Raw genomic sequence first — 21,294 nt, forward strand, 5'->3', positions numbered from 1 at the left:
ACCTCACTGTTTTTTCAGTTTAATATTGGCTGCATGCTAGTTTATATATATATATACATATATAAAAAAAACCCAATCAAGTCTAGCCTGGATTTTGCTCTGATTGTGTTTTGGTTTCTAGTGGTGGGGCAGTCTTGCACTTACAACTTACTCAGTATTATAAAAGCCTGACACACAAACAAAATGACTAAACACATTGTAGATTTTCTTTACAAAAAAAATCTTAAGTGGTGCTGTCTAGGTGATGGATATGATTGTATAAATAGCTTGATTTTATGCTTTTTACTGTCAATTTTTATTGGTACACTTTATTTTCTTCCACATTGCTTTTTAGTTTTATTATTTTTTTATTTCTTTTAAACGTGATGCACAAAAGTTGCCCAGCACACCATCAGAAAGTGACCGTCCCCAATACCCATCCCCCTGGAAAAATTCTAGCCAGCAATTTTTGACATTTGTCTTTCCCTTTATTGGGCATATATTGCCTTTTCAGTAGCATTTTTTTGCATGCATATATATGTAGAAAAATCTCTTGCTCATCACATGTTTAAATGTCAGTGGGAAGGGAAGAATATATTATTGGAATATTTTTGGTTTGTTTTCTCTGTTCTGTCTGTCAGGATAATATTGGACATCGCTTACTCCAGAAACATGGCTGGAAGCTGGGCCAGGGATTGGGAAAGTCACTGCAGGGTAAGTCCAGTCCCTTGTGTCTGAAACCTTCAACTCCAGCCTCGGTCTTTAACAAAATTATTTCTGCTTTTTGTTCCTAGATTAGATTTTCTTTCCATTATTAATATATCCAAACAATTGCACTGTTGAGTTTCGTATTCAGCAGTTTGCAAGTGGGAGCTGCTGCCTCCCTTGTTGGTACAGGTTAGAGTTGTGTGTGTGCTGGATGTGTGAGAGTTGGTGTGGAGGAAGGAGAATTCACTTTCCACACTGACAGGGAGTGGTGCTGCTTCCAACTGTGCTGATGTTTTGGTGTTAAAAATGAAAGATTTCAGGTAGTTCCCATGATCTGTCAGTGCTCACTGGAGTCAGAAGCCATTAGAAGGCCAGGAAAGGGCCCACTGAAGATGGCAAGTGGTGGCAGAGGTTCTCTGGATGGGAGAGGCTCACTCCTGGTTTCTCCACAGGACTGTCACAGGTTGGATTTATTCCTGTTCCCAGCAGTTTGTCAGGGATTAGCAAATCTCAGTGGGTTGGCCCAGCACACACCAGACCTTGCTGTCTTGAGCCTGAATCCTTCCTGTGACACTGAACCCCATTTCTGTAGGAACCCGTGGCAGTGTTTGAAGCTCAGCTGTGCCCTGACCCCTCAGTAACTCACTCATGTTCCTGTGCCTGTAGTCTGAAGACCTGGGAGTTTATAATCCATGTTCCATGAGTGAGCCCCTTAGAGATGGGGGTGTCTGTGCTGTGGAGGACTGTGCAGAGAGGTAATGAATTCCCCAAACTCTGGCAATGCTTGTTAATCCCTGGACTAAGGCTCTCTAACCTCTCAGGCAGGGCTGCCTTGCAGGTTAATGCTTCTGGCTTCCTCTAACGTGGTTTATTGGAGTTCTCTGGTTTATGCATGGCACTCTCCTGTCCTCTCATGTCCCTGCTGGGGCCAGACCTCAGGTGGGGTTGTAGCTGTCACCTCTGGGCCTTTCCTTTGGCACGTGGGATGTGCATCACAGGGTGGAACTCGGTGCTCTGTATTGCTCTGTGTGTCACCAGAGTGGAAACACAGACTTGAAAGAAGGAAAAGCCTTGTCCCAGCCCCAGGTGGATCCCAGATCCCAGCCCAAGGGTGCTGCAGGCTCAGATGTGCTGCAGTGAGCTGGATTATGGGGCTAGGTCTGGAGTCAGGGCAGGGGGTGGTGCTGTCACCATGTCCCATGGGCCCAGCAGGAATTTGCACTTTGAGCCTTGTCCAGATTTAGATGTTCCCCCTGTGCCTCTCTCTGTGCTGGAGTTGTTCCAGATCTCTCACACATCATTGGAGCTCTGCTGGTTGGGAGCAAATCGTGGATGTGGGCTCTGAGGGCTTTCCTGTGCCTCCTGCATGGTCACAGGAGTGACAATAACCCCCAGTTTAACCCAGTTCAGTGCTGAAGCCTTCCTAATGCAGGCTTTGGAGCATGTGCAGGAATTTCAGCCCTTTTGGGAGGTAGAAGTGCCCTGTCCACCTGCCAGCCAACTTCTCCAGAGCTCTGGGCAGGCAGAGGGTGTGGAAGGGAGAGGCTGCTGCTGCTCCAGCTTTTCTCCTCATGAGTTCTCAGCAGCCAGAGCCTGTGGCTTTGGTGATGATTGTGTTGAGAGTGTTTAATTCATTATCCAGTGACCTTTCTTCATGAATCTTAGATTGGCCCAAAAATCCAAATGCAAAATGTCAGGAAGGAAACATTTGCATCCAATTTTAATCTTATTCTAAAAGTTTGAAGAGACATTTGATGTGCAGTGAGAAGGGAGGAACAGAACAGAAGTTCTTCCCATCTTCCACACTCCCCTGTTCAGGAAAGACCAGGAGAGGTTTCTAAAGAGATGTAGGTGTGTTCCTGTTAAACTCTTCCTGCTTGACACTGCTTGAGCTAAAATCTTACACAGCCTGTGGTGAGGAGGTGCAGCAGAAACAGAGCCCCTTCAAGCAGCCTTGAGCTGTGGGTGTGGTTCTGACCCTCTGCAGAAGGTCCTTCCATCAAACTTTCAAAAATTTGAGGTTGCATGTATGGAATTGATACTGCATTCAGCTACTTTCTCTGCACTTCAACTTAAAAGGAAGTGGATGAGTTCAGTGTGCTGAGTTTTGTGATGTTGCTTTTAATTCTAGATCTTCGTCTGAGTTGGGGCTCCCTCTTTAGTTCTCTTGAATCCCTAAGGGATTCATCTGGCAGGCAGAAATGTTTCTTTCTTGTAGCCTTGTGGTGTTGTTCAGCAAGAAGCTCACGCTGCAGGACTTTACCCTGTGATGGTTCCTTCATCCTGAGCACCCACTGGGGGATGGAATCCTGTGGTGAGAGTGCTCAGCTGTCTCTGGGTGGTACCTGCAGCAGCCTAAAATCTACACTTGCCAATTGCTGCTGGTAAAAATCTGCTGGTGTTGTACACCGTGGCTCATTCTCAGGAAAATTCCAGAGGGGGAGGAGTTCTGTACCCCCTGGGGCAGCTGCCTTGTGGTGTAATACTGAGAAAAGCTGAGCCCTTGGGTAGGGAACACAGAGCCCATGCCCTGAGTGATGTGGCTGTCACCAGCTGTGTGAAACATCTGCACATTTCACTGCATTTGGGCTGTGTGCTGAGTGCAGCACCAGGCAGGGACAGTGCTGTCAGCTCTGACCATGCCAGTCCTGCTTCAGAGATACTCCCAAGGAATTCAGCAGAGTCATCCTTCAGCTCATCTCTTTCCCTGATGTTTTTCATCATATTTCCCCACAAATAACTTGTGTTGTATTTGGAAATGGTGCTTCAGCTTGCTAACAGCCAGTGAATATGAAAAAGCAGGAGAGGAGGTTGCCAGTTGACAGGGATCTTTATTAATTTGGAAAATATGGCTTAGGGAGCCACTTTTCCATAGAGATATGGGATGGCTGTGCTGTGACAAGTGAGAAAATGGTGATTGCAGCCTGTTTTATCTTTGGGGGAATGCCTGTAGTTGATAATCCGGGATTTTGTGTCTCCTGGAGAAATGAAACTAGCAAAAGATCAGTTAAAAGCATTGCCTGACCTTCGTGTGAAGTCCTGGGCTAAATGAGCCCAAGGATTGTGAATAAATTAGGAGTTACATAAGTCAGGAGGGGAATGAGAGGGCTGAGGGAAATCTGAATTCAACCACACTCTAATGATTTCTCTTGGAATGAGTATTTCCCATTAAGTTAAAGTAGTATTATGAAAAGCCAGGAGACTGACGTGCAGAAATGGGATAATTTGAATGGTACATTTGAAAATATTTTTATAAGCTCTTTGCCTTTTCCCTGATAATTTTTTTGACGAAAAAAATAATTGTGCTGAAAACTTCTGGATTTTTTCTTTTCCTTTTGGACTTGTGTGTTTAATATGAAGTAATAGTACTCTAGAGGTATATCTGCAAGACTGGAACCAGGAGTTTGATCTCATTTAATTAGATCAGGGGACACTGAGTAGGTTGTCCTGCTGCTTCCTGGGTCATAGCTGGGCCTGGGGAGGGTGGGCAGCTCTGCAGGGAGGGTTTGGAGAGGGAAGGAGGAAGGTTTGATGTTTGCTGGCCATATGGAGGGGGCTCTGAGGAAGGATTGACCAGCTCTGGGGGACAGGTCCAGCTCATCCTTAGCCAGTCTGGGTAACAACTGCATTCAACACAGATTTGCTTCTCTGAAGTTCTCTGTTGTAAACATGCTTGCCTGATTGCAGCCTTGACCCTTTACAAACAGCCCCACCACCAGTATAGAAGCAGTTAAAAGTTCCCCTACACCACAAACTGTGTCCAGTATGATTAATTTGAAATGTTTTAAGGCATTGATTTCCTGCATATTCCCACAGTATTCCCAAGACCAAGATTCTCCTGATCTTTTGTGGTATCTCTGAGAGGTGAATCCCAATGCAGTACTTTGCTATGGCAACAGGAATCACAGGGTTTGTCATGGCAGAGCTGCTCCCCAGTGTCTCAGCTGTGAATCAAACAGCTCAGGTAATGTGGGGGGCTCAGTGTAGCTCTGGAATTCCTGTGCTTGCTCCTCTCAAGGGCTCAGGCAGCTCATTCAGTGCTTGGTTATTGTCATGAAAATGCTCAGAGTGAAACCAAAAGGAGTTTCAAGGTGGGTGGCTGCTGGTCTGTGCTGGGATTTGGATTATCTCCAGTACTCAGGAAACAGAAGCAGCAAGTGGTTCTGTTTGGGGTAGGGATGTCTCTTTTGGGACAGGTCCTTACAGTGGCAGGAACTTTCCCTGTAGCCTTTGGTCCTGAAGAAATACCTTCTGTGCCCTGCTTCCTCTGCCTATTCAGTAATAACTTCCTTCATGTTTGCTTATGTTTTTAGCCAAGTTTTGGCATCATTTCAGTGTAACTGTTCTGGAAGAGCTGCTTCCATCTCCCTGGGGAGCAGCTCTGCTGATGTAACACTGAGAGGAGAGGGCAGGGCCCTGCCTGTGTCTCTCTTGGCAGTGCCATGCAGGGCTGGGGACCCTTCCTGCATCCTGGTTCCCTTCCACTCAGGCTGGAACAATAAACCTGCACAGACTGTCAGGGCAGTGCTGTTCCTGTTGACCAAGGTGTGCCCCACACTGATTGTATAAATCATCCTGGTGATACAGGGAGCAGCAGTTAATAGAAAGTGCTTTGGGTTTATTTTGTCCTTTCATGAGTACATCCAGCTAGGTAGCAAAGTCAGGTATAACAAATTTGTTAGCAAATGCTAAAATCCAGTTCCTCCATCAAGCTGTATTTTTGTTGCATGGTTTTCAATTAAAAGAAAAAGCACAAGTGGATTTGTGCTCTGACTTGCAATTTCTGTGAGGATAAATATAGTCAGCACTTCCCCCCTCAGCATCACTATGGTGCAGTTCTTTGGCACATTCCTCCCCAAATCTGTTCAGCAAAGGGAAAACATTCCCTCTTGGTCCAAGGGCTGAGCAGGGTGGAAGAGCAGAAGTGTCTGACAAGTGCTGGAAGCTGCTCAGAGCTGCAGGTGAAGCTGTGATCCCGTGGCTCAGGCAGGAAATGTCCTCTCCTGGCAGCCCCTGGGGTGCTCCCAGCTGTGAGATGGAGCCAGATCTGAGTCTCCATTTCAGGGCATTGCCAGGTGGCTGCAGGCACTGCCTTTGCTGGATGTTCTCAGGCTGTGGGGAGCAATAAACAGAGCTTTGACCACTCAAGCAACTGAGATCAGTCACAAATGTGATCACTTGGCAGCTGCAGCTTGGAGAAATGAGCTCAGGGTTTGAATTCCAAGGTCTTGAATCCTGGTGCTGTCACCTGCTCGCCAAATGGCTTCAGCTCAGATATTCATGTGTTTTCCATTTGTTGGCTCCTCTGATCTCGTGGAGGCAGACAGTGGATGGGTGTCAGGCCTGTGAACATGGAACAATGAGCATCTGAGGGACTGAGGGGTGTCAGATTTCTTTCTGGGTTTTGGAGCTTTGTAATAAATACAGGAAAACACAGGAGAGGCGGATAAAAATGCTTAACAGTGCCTTTATTCATTAGGTATGGGTTGGTTTGGCAGTCTTACCCAAGAAATAGCTGTGATCGCTCTCTTATCTTCTTGTATCTTCACATGTCCTCACAGGAACCTCAATCCTGGCATGGAGGAGCATCTCCATGCTTGTGTTTGCAACACAAATCACACCAGTGGTTTTAAGAGTGATGTTTTCATGTGAATTTAGCTTGAGAAACCTGGCCTGCTGTGGTTGCTGTCATCATACCCATCTTCACTGCTGTGTTAAACCCAGCAGACCACAGACCAAAAAGGAAGTTTGCTCAGTGCCTCAGTGTCCTTTGGGGGAAGCAGTTGCCCCCTTGTTTGCTTTTGGAGCTGTAAGATCCTTCCCTTGATTACAGGTGGTGAGTTTGTGTTGCTTGAGTGGGTGTAGCCAGTGAAATCTGCAGTCATTGTGCTTTCAGTGCCACGTGTTTGCTGTGACAGACTGCCTTTGCCTGGCTTGGCACGAGGCCTTCTGGCCCTTTGTGCTGGTGCAATGGAAGAGCACTTTTATTAAACTGGGAGAGAGGAGTGTGGGGAAGGGAGAGGCAGTGGCCGTGCACAGCCTGCCTCGCTCCTCAGTGCAGCCCCAAATCAGAGCAGGCCCTTCAGCCCTGTCCACTTACCAAGATGAACACAGACAGCAACTCTTACCTTGAATTCCTATCCTTAATCAAGCAGAAACTGTGGTTTTCTTCCAACATCTTCTTTGTTGCTCTTTAATCCATTGCCCAGCATTTGGGGTAGGGATGCTTTTTGACCCAGACTCCACTATGTTCCTTTCCCTGCAAAATGAGCTCTGCTTGGTGCCTCCGTGTCAAACCTCAGCTTGGCTTTCTTGTGGCACCATTGGTTTGTGTTCTGTAAAGTTTTGAGCTCCCACTGGAAGTTTTCCATGTGATTGGGATGTTTACAACTTGACTTTCTCTCGTCATTTTCCCCCTGCTTAGTAAGGATTACATTCACAGGACAGTTTCTGTGTTCTTGGAAAACACTCTCTCCTCTCTGGAACTTTGTTTGCTACCAAGGATGATGGACCTTTGTTTGAATCTCTTGATTGTTTTGACCCCTTCCAGAAATCTGACATAAACAGGATGAGCTCACAAATCTAATTCCCAAAGGGGACTGGGATTAAAGCTTGCCCTTGTTTGTTCATTTGCTTCTTGCAGCAGTTGGAATGAGTTTGATAACATGGTGTCACTTTTACCCAGTGAGGAGCACCCCAGGCTCATGTATCAGTGAAAACAAGTGGATTTTCTCCTCTCTCCCCTTTTGATGTACTGAATGAGGAGTCTGAATTTTCAACAGGACAGCTCTTGGTTTCTCATAGACCCTTAGGGAGCCCAGTGCTGCCAAGGCCACCGCTAACCCCTGTCCCCAGGTGCCACATCTACTCAGCTTTTAAATCCCTCCAGGGATGGGGACTCCCCCACTGCCCTGGGCAGGTTCTGCCTAGGCTTGACAACCCCTCCCATGAAGAAATTTCCCCAATATCCAACCTAAACCTTCCCTGGCACAATTTGAGGCTGTTCCCTCTTGTCCTGTCACTTGTTCCCTGGAAGCAGAGCCAGCCCCCCTTGCTGTATTGAAACAGTCCTGGGAGTGTTGAGTGTTGCAAAATTCTCATCTTGAAAAATGCAACTCATTCATGAGCACAGGGACTCTTCCCTGTCTCCCTCTTCCCAGACAGTGCAGCTGAAGGTGAGCCCTGTCCCTGTGGATCCATTCCTGCAGGTGTTGGTTGCTGACTCCAGGCACCTGTTTCCCTTCAGAGCCTGCAGTGGGGTTTGAGCTGACTGAACAAACCAGCCCTTATCCACCTGTGCTGTGGTCATGAACCTGCCCTGCACACAGCTGAGTGAGAATCCCTTGCCAGGAGCAGCTGAAAGCCCCTGGAAGGTTGTGTCTCACTGTGGGTTTCAGTTGCAGCATAAAGATAACAAATAAGGAGAAATCTTCCATGTCCAACAAGATCAGATGCTCTTGTCTGTGTCCTCTGGAGATGCTGAGTTTATGAAATTCTCCTTCAGTGACAAGTGTGATATCAATCACTCCTCTAGGATTGGATCCTACAAAGCTTGTACCTGGGGGGAATTTCTATGAGGATGTCAACAAAACAAACAGGATTACAGTTCTTGTGTTACATCTGTGCTGCTTGCACACTGTGCAGTAGGGACACAGTGGAAGAGATTTGATTGAATTATGTTCACATAGAATTCTTGGGGTACTTTTTTTCATCCTGTTGTATCTGAATGCCCCTTTAATGGAGAAATTTATCTGTTGGGATAGGACAAGAAGTAGATGTTATAGATTAAATAAAGGATCAATTTACATTGGATATTAGGAGGAAACTCTTCCCTGTGAGGGTGGGCAGGCCCTGGCACAGGGTGCCCAGAGCAGCTGGGGCTGCCCCTGGATCCCTGGCAGTGCCCAAGGCCAGGTTGGACAGGGCTTGGAGCAGCCTGGGTTAGTGGAAGGTGTCCCTGTTCCATGGAGAAACTGGTTTTTAAGTTCCCTCCCAACCCAGACCATTCTGAGATTCTGTTGCCATGATGCTGTTTTTGGAGGGAGGAGTTCCTCTGAATCTACACATCTGATTTCTGCTTTGACTTGTTAAAAACAGGATAAAACATGGGCTGGTGTTGACAATGCTGGCATTTCCAGGCAGGCTCAGATGGCAGCTCCAACTGGGATATTCCCATTCCAGAGGGCAGAGCATCATCCTTGCCACATCCAGAGCCAGAGCATGGCCCTGAACCCACAGTCCTCCACATGCAGCATGACCTGTGTCTGATACCAAAGCCTTAGGATGAATTTTCCCAAGATTTATTCATTTAAAGCACCAGGGGGAAGTATTTGCTCCTACCCAATAGCTTTATGCAGTGAAAAAGAAGGGGATCTGGAGAAGCCTGCCTGGCCACGTGCTCCCTGCCATTGCAGGGCTCTGGGAAGGGATGCCTGTCAGGGTTTGTTTGGGTCTGAGCAATTTTTCACAAGCTAGGAGAAAGGTTTTCCCATTTCTTGGGGAGAGGAAAGCAAAACAGGTACAGCAGGTCAGTTTGGTAATCTCATTTCATTTCTGAGTGCAGGGAATCATTACTAACCTAATTTCCTTTGAGATTGGGTTTTCTAAGGTGTGACTCTTGTGTGAGCTGTTTATTTTTTCCATCCTGATGGAGGTTCCTGCTCTGTCCTCTCCATGAGGTTTTCTCTGTGTGTGGAAGTGTTTTATGCAATAACCCTCTCTGCTTTGGGGTCTGCAGTGACCAGTCTGTGAAGGAGTTTGTGACCTGCCTCAAAACAAAAATGTCACCAGGTGCAGGGGGCTGGGACAGGGACACAGCAGGATTTGCCCTGGGAATCAGCCCTGCATGTGGCAGGAACTGTGGGAATTCTGGGCCTTGGAAGCTCACCTTCCTTTCAAAGCCTGCTGGTACAGGAAAGGCTCAGCAGGGACCCCAAACCTGGGAGGCTGCCAAGATCCAAGCCACGTTTACCTGCTGGGAAAGATCATGGCCAGCAGTAGGACAAACTTTGCTCAAGGAAATTCCTTCAAAGGAGAAGTCATGAGCTGAGCTTGGAGAGTCCCATTTCCCCCTTTGCTGCTCCCCATGTCCCACCTGGCAGCCAGGGGCAAGGGGTGGCCCTGAGCCTGTCCCTGTCCCTTCACCATCGTGGCTTTCCTTGGACAAGGAGCGAGGCCACCCCAGTGCCCAGCAGCAGGTGCTGCTGCCCCAGCTGGCTCCAGGGGATCCATGTGGGGTTGGCACTGCTGCCATAGCTGTGCTACATGCCTGGATATGCCACTTGTCACCTGGATGTCACACATGAGGTTCCCTTCATAATGAAATGATGGTTCAGTTTAAAACAGAGGCATCGCTTTTTGCATGGAATATTCTCCTCTTACCTGCAAGCAGAGTTCCTTTTGGCCCAGAATATTTATTATTCCTTAAGATCCTGATTTGTTTCCTTTTTAAATTGCCTGCTTCCATGTGCCTCAGAGCCTCCTCGGAGCGGGGCCGTCACCAGGAGCTCTCCCAGCACCCAGCAGGAGTCAGAGCTGCTCCAATGGCTCCTGGTTCTGCAGGGCAGAGCATGGTCATGGGGTGGAGGGGTGAGCAAGAAGCCTCCTGTTATTTTTTTTTTACCCATCCTCCCTGCCAAACGGCCTATTTTCTGCCCCTAATGGTTTCTGCCTAACAAATGGTGTTTCTTTTTTACAGCGTTATGATCCTGGACTTGTTGTGGTGATGGTAAACTTAGCAGTGGTAATTTTTTATTTTCAGACTGAATTACTCCTTTGTCATCAGTGCACCAATGTTAGGCTTACTTTCTCTGTTGTAGCCATCATCCTTCTGCTTGGTCTTTCATTTTCCTTTCCTTTCCTTTCTTTATGCACACTTGTCTGATCCTTGTTCATTAAAGGGTATTGCTAAGAAGGGATGTTTCTGTTTGTGTTAGAACTGCCAAAATCAGTTTAAACATAAATTTTTAATACTGTCCAAACTTGATTTTTTTTCCCCCAACACGATGGGCACTAGCACTTGCTACTGCAATTTCCAAATAGATTTTGAATTTTAAAAAAAACAACCCAAAAAACTTTGACTGCCTTAGAAGGCAAAAGTACTGATGCATTGTTTGTGTACAGGGGTTTACCAGGCCAATGAGGCTGCATTGAAAGATCTCAATTGCTGGAGAAACAAAACAAAAATGAACCAAAAATACCCAAAACAAAACAAAAAAGAAAAAAAGCTTGAAAAAAAATTTGTACAATAAATTGTTGGCACTTGGTGCCAGCCATTCCATTTGGGTTCACCACTTACCAGTAAATCCCTGGCTGAGACGTTATGAAAGTGATATTGCACCTAGGAAGTCATTTTTATAACCTGTCTTTAATTTGGTCCTTTTGCTAAAAATTGCAGTCACTGCTTACTGTATTATACCATTGGGCATAAGAGAAACCTTGTCAAAGATGAACCTTAAATATCCAAAGGAAAGCTCATTTCCAAACCATTTCCGATCAATGTGATCACTACTTTTGGACCTGACGGATACCTGCCTATCAAATTCCTGGGCATATCAACAAAACCATAAAGCAATGAATTAAATGGATTTATTTCTGAATAAAACCACATGTCTGTACTTTAAAGTTCAAAAGCCCTTCTAGGGCTGTGTTTTTGGCAGGAATTATGACTGATGCTGGCAAAGAGTTCACACCTGTCCAGGTTTTCTGAGGCAGTTTTAAAGACTTTAACCTCTTGCACATGTGGATGGCAGTGGAATATTTCGGCATGACTCCAACGTGTCGATCTTTTAGCCCAAAGGTATAATACCTGTGTATGTGTGTATAACAAAAGAGTTGTTTACACCAAACAAGAGCAATAATAAGGGAAGTAAACATTCTGTTTTTTCACTCAAGGTTTGCACTGGAGAAGGTAAGTACTTTGTCAGTGGGTTACATCACAACCACCAGTGCCAGTTGTGATGTAAAAAATCAAAATAATAATTAAAAAAAAAAAAAAAGCTGTGGTAGTAAAGTGCTTGTCTGCCCCATTTTGCTTTGTTTGGCTGGTTATGAGTGGATTAAAGATATGTTTTTAAAAAAAAAAAAATCTCCAGCATAGTTTGATTAGTTGAAAGTCAATTTTCTTCGCAACCAGTCCTTTTCACAGCTTACAGGTGACACGGTGGGGCCAGAGCATCGCTCCAGGGTTGGGGGAGCAGGGACCCACCCTGGCCAGCCTAGGTGGTTGGGATGGGGGAAGTTTGGCTTCTGTGCCATCCTCCTCCTCGGCATTCCTTGCTCGTGGGGAGGGCAAAAGCTGGTGGGAAGGAGGCTTCCACATCTCTTACAGGGAAGTTCTAATCGATTATTCATGAGCTGCAGCAGTGAAATGTTATTAGCAGCTTCTTCACTCTTATGGGAAGATGAGGAGCCTGATGTGGAAGCCTTGAGGAGAAGGCTCAAGTCCTGTTATCAGCCCTGACCTAGGGCTGGTCATGGGGGAACATTAACCATGAGAAGCTTTTACATGATCAGTTAATGTTCACAAAAATGCATTTATCATCCTGGGTGCCACTGGGAGCTGGGCTCAGGGTTGGCTGTAAGCTGTGAGAATGGCTCGTGTTTGGTTCACTGTAGCTTTCTGGTCTCTGCACTCCAAGGCAAGATCTCTAACCACCCAAACCCAATGTGTACAGTGAGCTGTGGTGCTGGGCTGCTGCTGACCCCTCTCTGTGTGTTCCTCTTCCAGGGAGGACAGATCCCATCCCCATCGTTGTCAAGTATGATGTCATGGGCATGGGCCGGATGGAGATGGAGGTGAGCTCCCCTCACCCTGCAGGCCTCTGGGGAGTGGGAGGGAAAGACATTTACAGTGAGAGTTTGTGCATCCAAGGCAAAGAACAACTTGCTCTTGAATCAGTGCAATAAGAAAACACTTGTCTGCCAAATGCATCCTTGTCTGCAAAATGCATCCTCTGTTTATCCCTGTGAGCCTGAGTTCTGGGCTCTGGATGCCCCCCAGAATCCCTGGGCTCTGAGGTTTCCCCTCCCCAAAGTGTCATGGGCCTGCCAGAGCCCTCCACATCAGGGGGATTAATGACCTGTTTTACACTTGGGGTGACAAAGCAGGGAAAGCAAAGTACAACTTGCATGGATTCTGTTTGAGCTGAAGTTGTTAAGTTGTGCTTTCTGGTAGGTTTGATTGTGCAGTGTATTTATGGACCAAATTGCATCTCTTTATTTTTTTTCCAACAGCTGGACTACGCCGAGGATGCCACAGAGCGGAGGCGAGTGCTGGAGGTGGAGAAGGAGGACACTGAGGAGCTGAGGCAGAAGTACAAGGTACAGAGAGAGGGGAATCAACATCAGAGCCCGTGGGCTGGTTGGGAAAAGAGCTCTTCTGATGGGGCTGAGTTCTCCTGGTTCTGCTGCAGTGATGGTGGTAGGAATTCACTGCTCTTGGGTTTGGTCATTGTGGAGGTGATTTATATTTTAACACACTGGTTATTCACTTCCTGGCATCAACCTTCCTGCTTGTTTGGCTGCTGAGGAGCCCCAGGACAGCAGCAGGGCTTTCTCCATGTGCTTTGCTCCTGCTCTGGAAGGAGCAGGCCTGGGGTGAGCAGGACATGTCCTTCCCTACACCCAGGGCTGCCAGATTTTTCGAGTGAGCCTGCCAGGTCAGGACAAAACCTGCAGGTGTAGAGGGGCAGTTACCAGCTGGGGGAGGAGCTCTTTTGTTGTACTGAGTGAGGAGTGAGCAGTTCATTGGGATGTTATTGCATAAATCCTGCTTGCTTTGGAAGGGTAGGACATGACTCCAGCTTGGAGAAATCGATGGACTGGAGCTCTTTGGAAGAATTGTTCAGGCAGCATTAAAAAAAAGATAAATTCTGTATTTCTATGTGATTTACAAAACCTGTGGGGTTATTTTGTAAGCCAGGGGCTGATAAAAATGAGCTGTTGAGTGTGACATGCAGGAGCATTTTTGGATTAGCTGTCACCGGGTTCTCTATGGAGACATGGTCTCTGCTCATCCTTTAATCCACTCTTCTGCTTCCCAGCCCTGCAGTCCATCAGCTCTGAGGAAAGCCTGCTTGTTCAATTGTCCAGAGATTTGGGGAGTACCAGGGTTGAGGAAGAGCCCAAGACATCCAAATGAAGTGTCAGTCTTGCATAAATTTTAATTATTTGAGAAATAATGGGAAAGTAGTTTCAATGCCATTAAAATTAAACAAAACCTCACCAAATCTAAAATTCCATTTCCCCAGCTGAACAGTTAATTCTTCAGGCAGTTTGTTCAGCTATGAAAATTTATAACCTCCTCTCCTCTTTATTTTTTTTTTTTCTTGAGCCCTTGACTTGCTTGGGAAGTGAACTGCAGGTGTTGGGGTACCCAGGGGGCTGTGGATTCCCCATCCCTGGGAAGGTTGGATGGGGCTTGGAGCAGCCTGGTCTAGTGGGAGGTGTCCCTGCCCAGGCAGTGGGACTGGCTGAGCTTTAAGGTCCCTCCCAACCAAAATCATTTTGTGATCCTGGAGTTCTTGAGTTTACAATCATCTTTCCCAACACAGCCCAAGCTCTCTTGCTGAGACTCTTTTCCTTCCCTCATCCAGCACAGGTTTTTTCAGGAGCTCTGGAGCAGTAGCAGTCTCTCCCAGCTCCAGTGGGTTTTTATAAGCTCAGTTCATCCTTATCCCCTTGCATTTTGGTATTAATCTGTGCAAAATCTCTACAGCCATTACTTTTTGCTGCTCCACAGGAGTCCATTATGTAAGTGCCAATGGCAGTGCATCCTGATCAGCCATTCAGGGAGCCTCAGAGAATTTCAGATAACTCTGCAGCCAAGAAGTGTGCTTTAATTCCCTTCTTTTGTATAAATTCTGATCACTCAAATGGCTGGGTTTCATTGTTTAGCCACAGGATACTTGCTCAAAAAAACCTACACATGGCACAGGAAGCTTGTCTGGGATTCAGAGGAACTTTCAACGTCCGTGTTCTGTGGAGCTCATGCTGCTCTGTTTTCCTTTCTTGTCTTCCTGGGGACCTGCCTCAGGCTCAAAACTCCAGATTTGTGGATGTTTTTCTTTTTTTTTTTTTCCTTGTCAAGGGCATCTGGTAATTGATGGAAGCAGGAAGTTGCTTCCTTTTTTATGTAGAAGTGAACAGTGCTTGAAATTGAAAACAATCCCAAACATGAGCACTAACATCTTTTAGATTTTTTTTTTCCTCTCCTTGGGTGTTGAATTTTTTTAATATAAATTTTATATAATACAAAACACGCTCAGTAATGTTATTTTAATGCCATTTTGATGTGGTAACTAGGAGATAAACCATATTGCCTTGAACAAGATCTGAAATTCAAAGGAAAAACCTTTCAAAGTTGTCTGTCTTAAATGTTTGCAGCCTCCTCTTGCTGAGGAAGGAAGCTTCCCATAGGAGATTGTATTGAAGATGGAAAAAAAGATCCTTAAGTGCTTTTTCTCTAATGTTAGGCTGTTTTTTTATATAATTTCTCTTTATTCCAGTTGAAATGCCTATGGTCAATGGTTATATGGGGAGTGCTGCAGTGAGTACAGTGGGCTTTGTGATGAAGCATTTGTAGCTGATTTTGAGTAAAACCTTCCACCTCCTCAGGGTAAACCTTCCCCAGAGAGCTCGTGAAGAGTGGTGATGTTTTATTAATTCTGCTGGGGGGTTGTAATTGATATAGCCTGGCAAAAGGGAACAGCTGCCTAACCCTGAGGTTGCTGTGTCCCAGCATCAGGCTCCATGTCTCGGAGCCCCCAGGTGTGCAGCAGCCCTGGGGACAGCACAGGCTCCTTCCACACCTTTCCAGCCAGTGAAGCCACCTGAGGGACTGGCATTTCCCCAGTCCCACAGCTCAGTACATATTCAAAAGCTGGAACAAAAGAGGGAAGGATGTGGCTGTTGCCAGGTGAGACACCTCATCTCTGCCTGAGGTTTGGTTTTCCACCTGTGCAGGTGTTCAGTTGTAGAAGGGGAAAGACCCTCTCAGCACCCCAGGGCTGTTACCCCTCCCTCACTCCCATTTAATGCAGCTCCCTGTGCCCACTGCAGTGTGCTGAGCCCAGCCTGAGGGACTGGGAGTTCTGCTCCTGGGAATATTTCACTGGAGTGGATTGGGCTCAGCAGGCTCTGAAGGGTAATTCCCAGCCAGAGCCATGTTCCTCCCTCCTCAATTCAGGCAGCCAAGCCAAGATCAAGCAGACATCTCTTAGCACTCCAAATGGAGCAGTGTCAGCTTCAGAGGTGTAAGGTTCTGTTCCCAAGGCAGGGATCCTCCCAGGTTTGATGCCAGTGATGCTCTCTGGGTTAGCTCAAGGCTTTGAACCTCTCCTTGGAGCACAGACAATCCAGGAGGCTCCCCTGAGGCAGAGCTGCCTCAGCCCATCAGCACTTGTTTGGAGCAGTCTTCTTTTAGTGCTCCTTCTGCTATGACCAGGGGGTGTTCAGTCTTTGTGGGGCCCTTCCAGCACAGAATATTCTGTGATTCTGGCTAACAAATAGCACTGAGGTTGGCGGCTTTGCAAAGTTCTGGAATCCTACCTGTGAATTTGCAAAGGCTGCTCAGCTTGGTAAGCTGGGTTCAATAAGGCCAAGTGCTGGGACCTGCATTTGAGTCACAGCAACCCCATGGCAGGTTCCAGGTGGGGGCAAAGTGACTGAAAAGCTGCACAGAACCTGGAGGTGCTGGTCAGCAGAGGCTGGACACGAGCCCAGGTGTGCCCAGGTGGGCAAGAGGCCATTGGCACCTGTCCCAGGACTGGGGTGGCAGCAGGACCAGGGCAGTGACTGTCCCCTGAGCTGGCACTGCTGAGGGATATCCAGTGCTGTGTCCAGTTCTGGGCATCTCATGATAAGAAGGACACTGAGGGGCTGGAGAGTGCCCAGAACAGAGCTGGGAAGGGTCTGGAGCCCCAGGAGGGGCTGAGGGAGCTGGGCAGGGGCTGAGCCTGGAGCAAAGGAGGCTCAGGGGGCCCTTGTGGCTCTGCACAGCTCCTGCCAGGAGGGCACAGCCGGGGGGGTCGGGCTGTGCTCCAGGGAACGGGGACAGGAGCAGAGGGAACGGCCTCAGGCTGGGCCAGGGCAGCTCAGGGTGGGCACTGCAGGAATTTCCCCATGGAAAGGGGGGTCAGGCCTTGGAATGCACAGGGAGGGTTGGAGTGCCCAGCCCTGCAGGTGTCCCAGGAAGGCCTGGATGTGGCACTCAGAAACTGGGCTGGGGACAAATTGGGCATTGGGCACAGGTTGGACCCAGTGATCTTGGAGGTGTTTTCCAACCTCAGTGATCCTGTAATAAATATAATCAATGTACACAAAGTTTTTATTAAGCACTATTTTTCCTTTAAGGACTAACCCATCATCTTCCAGGCTGTTCTACAGGATGCTTAACAGAAGCAATTTTTTGTTAATTTTTCAGGATTATGTTGATAAAGAAAAGGCCATTGCCAAGGCTTTGGAGGACCTCAGAGCAAACTTCTACTGTGAACTCTGTGACAAGCAGTATCAGAAGCACCAGGAGTTTGACAACCACATAAACTCCTATGACCATGCTCACAAGCAGGTAACCAGTTGTAGACAGCACAGTTCATCCATTTTTTGTTCATTGTGGTGGCCTTGTTTGTGGTTAATACCTGGAGTTTCCCTGGTGTATCTGTTTTCCTTACTGGTCCTGGAATAGGTGTTTTATGTCTCTGGGTAAGATTTTTATGCCCACCATTCATTTAAGACCACAAAACAACAGAAGAACCCCAAGCCCCACTCCATGGGTGGCATCAAGGAGCCCCATTTCTCAAAGACCCAGAGGCAGGGATAAAACTGAGGGATGAAACTGTGCTGGTGTAAAACTGAGGAGAGTACACCTTACTTTGGTAGAGCTTTGGGGAGTGATGGTTCCCCAGATTTTATTACCTGAGTCTGTGTTCTGTGGAGTTACTGAAAACAGACTAGAAAATAATGGGCTGTATCAAAGGAATCCTAAGAAAGGAGCACTTCCCCAATTCTGTAATTCTCAAGAGAAGGTGGGTTCAGAGTGGAGCTGGCTTTTTTCCCAAGCTAGGGATGTACTGTAGTGTCTGCAGGGTGTTTCATGCTGCACAGTAAGTAATGGAAGTTCTTGTATTAGCCTGATCTGTTTGACCATTTAAGCTGCTAAATGAGATGTAACTGCACAGCAGATAGCAGTGTTGGGCTCCTCCAGGGCTGGAAGGGCTCAGAGGAGGGGTTTGATGTTCCTAGTCATAAATTCTAACAACACAATCATCAAAATGCTGGTAACTCGTGGAGGATGTGCTGTAGAGCTTGCAAAATAGCAGTGAAAACAGCTTAAAAACAAGAATGTGGCTGTAGAGTATGATTTTTGTTGTATTAAGTGTAGAATATGACAGAGAATCTGCTTTGAGCTAAGGGAGTCTGGTCAGGAATTCTCATGTCAGGGCAGTTGGGCTCTGTGAAGAGGAGTGGTTTGGTAGAATCAAGAGCAGAAATTCATTTTTTCCCTTGGTTATTGGGCAAAGGGGTGGTTTTGGCCAAGCTCAGTCGTGACACCTGAGAGCAGAGAACTTCCTTGGAAGGTCTCCATCAGTTTGGCTGAAACCCAAGTGCAGTGACCTGCATTTATGTGGGAGGTGGCAGGACCTGTTTGTGTCACATTCTTGGTGTGCTGACACCATGGGATTCCGTGAGCTGCTGGGGCACTGACACGAGCCTGGCCAGGCTCTGAGCTCTTCCAGCAGCTGCAGATGCTGTGGAGGAGGAAACCAACCTGTGGAAAGCAGTAAAAGGAGTCATCAGCAGGAGTGGCCTGAGAGAAAAATATCTTGTGTGCACACAGGGTGGGGTCATCTCATCAGGAGAAAGAACTTGGGGGTTGCTCAGTACTGCTGATTATTTTGAGAGGAATTATGTTCTTGGATAATTCCATCTATTGCAGTCACTTCAGGCAGGCTTTGGAGAAAATGAGCCTCCAAACTCTGGCTGCATCACCCAGCATTAATTTCTAGTTACAGAGGGATTTAAACAAAGAAGCAATCATGCTTTGCTTAGGGAAAAAAATTGCTTGTCCAGCTTTGTCGGGCTGAAATGTGTGTGACCCCGCTGGGTCAGCGTTCAGGGAGTGAACTTGAAACCCCTGAGACAGAATGAAGTGAATTTGCATAAGGAACTTTATCTCTGCTGTGCTCCCTCCTGCTCCAGGGAAGCTCACACCCAGCAGTCCAGCCTGAATTTTAAAATAGTTAAAAAATAAAATAAGCTGTGCTTTTGATAATTTGCACATTGATGTTTTATAGTTTTTCTCTTTGGAGAAGAAGGTGAGGTTATAGAAAGGTGACCTTAAAGTTTTTGAGGGAAAACATGAACTTTTCCCTAAAAGTAGGCCATCAGTTGGCTTTCTTGGAAAGAAAGGCCATTACAGTATCTTAGTTACAACAACCCAGCTTGGTATACATCATCTGCAAGATTTTGTTGTCTCAGTGGTAATTTTTGAGGCAACAGAGCTCGTTTTTGCCTTTTTCTTGGCTCAGTTTCCACAGCATTTTTGCTTTTAAGTATTTTTAGTTCCACATCCCGCTGACGTTGAAGTGTTTGGTTATCCCTCTGTGGCTCTGCAAGCATTAGGCTGTCCCTGTAAATAGATGTTCCATCCTCAGATCCCTTTCCACTCCCGAGTTATAAAGACACTGTCTTGTATTCCAGGAAGGAACTCGGGATTATTGCCCAACAGGGATGATAGGTAAGTGTATTGATCCCAACCGGATGAATTTTGGACCCACCAAAATTGTGTCAACACCAAACAATTAAAGGGGAGGTTTATTCTCTTTACTTCCTGCCTGTCCTGGTTTCATAGACTATTTGGCTACATCTGAATCAACCTCAACACCAAGTTTCTCCAAAAGGCAGCATTTCCTTACCTGGGAAAAGATCCTTGCATTTATTCTCCCAAACCACTGGCATGTTGTAGCTGTTGTGTTGGAAGTGTGCAGTGTTGTTCTGGAGCTGGTTTTAATTAGGTTGATATTTGATGAGAAGCGCAGCTGTTCTAAGGAGCAGTCACCCTCTGGTCAGCACATGGCCTGTCCCTCTCAGGGGACTGCAGGCAGCTGGAGTGGGTGCAGGTGGCCCTGCAGGAGGGACAATAAGCTCAGTTCTCTCACACACCCTGCAGTGAGCAGCTGGAAAAGGCTGATCTCACAACTTCTTGTACTGCTACTGATGTCTTTAATGATGGTTTTTTTACCTCTAGGATTTTAATTTAGGAGGCCTGGTAGGTTATGAAGGGCCCCACTCCTGATGATGCCCAGTCCTGACAGTAAGCAGAGTAATAATTAATAATAATTGACAGAGAGAAGGTGGCAAATGTAGAAAGAAAACTCCTGCAGCTGCGAAGGAACTTGGGTGGTGAAGCTGGAGCCAGTGTATATCCCTGGAAGTGTTCAGGGCCAGGTTGGACAGGACTTGGAGTAACGTGGGATGGTGCAGGGTGTCCCTGCCCATGGCAGGGGGTGGAACAAGGTAATCTTTAGATCTTTTCTAAGCCAAACCAGTCTGTGATTTTTGTGCTGCTCTCCTGCAGATCCACAATGTCCTGACCCTTGGCAGCTCCCACAGTCCTAGAACATTCTGGATTCAGTGGGAATGTGTCCTTAAGGCATTACACCTGTGAGGGCTCTTTATTTGCTTTGGGATTTTGACATTAAGATAAAGACCTCATGTTAGATTTGTGTAAAGAGGAGTGTGAGCCCTTTGTCTGGGTTATGCCCAGTCTGTGTGTTCCTGTCAAATAAACCTGGATGTGCAGGGCCCAGCACCTGAAGCAGCCTGCAGAGTTATGGTTGGAATTACCTTGTGTGTAAGTTATGTAGCATTTACAGTCAGCTTTTACTGTGGGGGGTTTTTAACAATCCAAGAACTTGGAGAATCTCCCACCATCACCTCGTTCTGCTCGTGTGCCTGCTGAGGGCTGAGCTGTTTACTGAGTCACTGACCCAACAGAATCAAAACATTCCCCTTCTGCATTGCCTGTGAAAAACAAACGTGTTCTGAGTGAACCTGTGCCAGGTTCCCTGGGAGAACACAAACCAGCACTGAAATGCAGATTTTATGTAGCTGTTTTTTCTCCTAAGTACGTGGTGTTTTGGAGGTGTAGGTGATTAATTCTGCCTAGATTCTCTTTGTAAAAGGGCAAAGGGAGTGTATTTCATAAAGAAGTTCTTTGGGAAAGAGGGTGGAACTCAGAACTGAAAGTAGAGATGTGCAGTTCTCTTTGTGCCCTAATTAGCTGCATCTTTGCTTCTCATGCTGAGGGGGAGGGATCTGTTCAAGCACAATAAAATTACCAAGACAGTCACTGCTGGGGTTGAGGAATACTCTGAATGCAAACCCTGAACTTTGTGTTTTGGGGAGACTTGAGATTCCCAAACCTTGGGCCTCCAAGCACAACTTGAATGGAGAAGACTGAGGAGGGAATCCCTGAGGTGCTTGGTGTTACAGGGAAGGTTCTTCTGCTCCAGAAATGCTTTGCCCTCAGAAAACCCACCAGTTACCAAAAAAGGGGCTGCAGGAGAACTGGAGAGGGACTTTGGACAAGGGCATGGAGTGATAAAC

At 46.8% G+C, this 21,294-nt stretch overlaps 1 protein-coding gene across 8 annotated transcripts in view; it reads left to right on the forward strand.

Annotated features, from left to right (window-relative positions):
• The window catches only part of GPATCH8 (G-patch domain containing 8), a 55,644-nt gene that overhangs the window by 22,826 nt on the left and 11,524 nt on the right, over positions 1–21,294 (forward strand). For 4 of the 8 annotated variants that reach the window (XM_054649455.2, XM_077190904.1, XM_077190902.1 and 1 more), the window contains 4 exons: positions 621–693; positions 12,416–12,483; positions 12,922–13,008; positions 17,111–17,254. In XM_054649455.2, the coding sequence (XP_054505430.2) occupies positions 621–693; positions 12,416–12,483; positions 12,922–13,008; positions 17,111–17,254 (372 nt within the window). Of the gene's footprint in view, positions 1–620; positions 694–10,204; positions 10,276–10,384; positions 10,430–12,415; positions 12,484–12,921; positions 13,009–17,110; positions 17,255–21,294 lie in introns of those variants that run through there. The other 4 variants (XM_077190907.1, XM_077190905.1, XM_077190906.1 and 1 more) reach the window with 2 other exon arrangements.

This window comes from Agelaius phoeniceus, chromosome 26, assembly GCF_051311805.1.
Source record: "Agelaius phoeniceus isolate bAgePho1 chromosome 26, bAgePho1.hap1, whole genome shotgun sequence".
NCBI classification, from domain to species: domain Eukaryota; kingdom Metazoa; phylum Chordata; class Aves; order Passeriformes; family Icteridae; genus Agelaius; species Agelaius phoeniceus.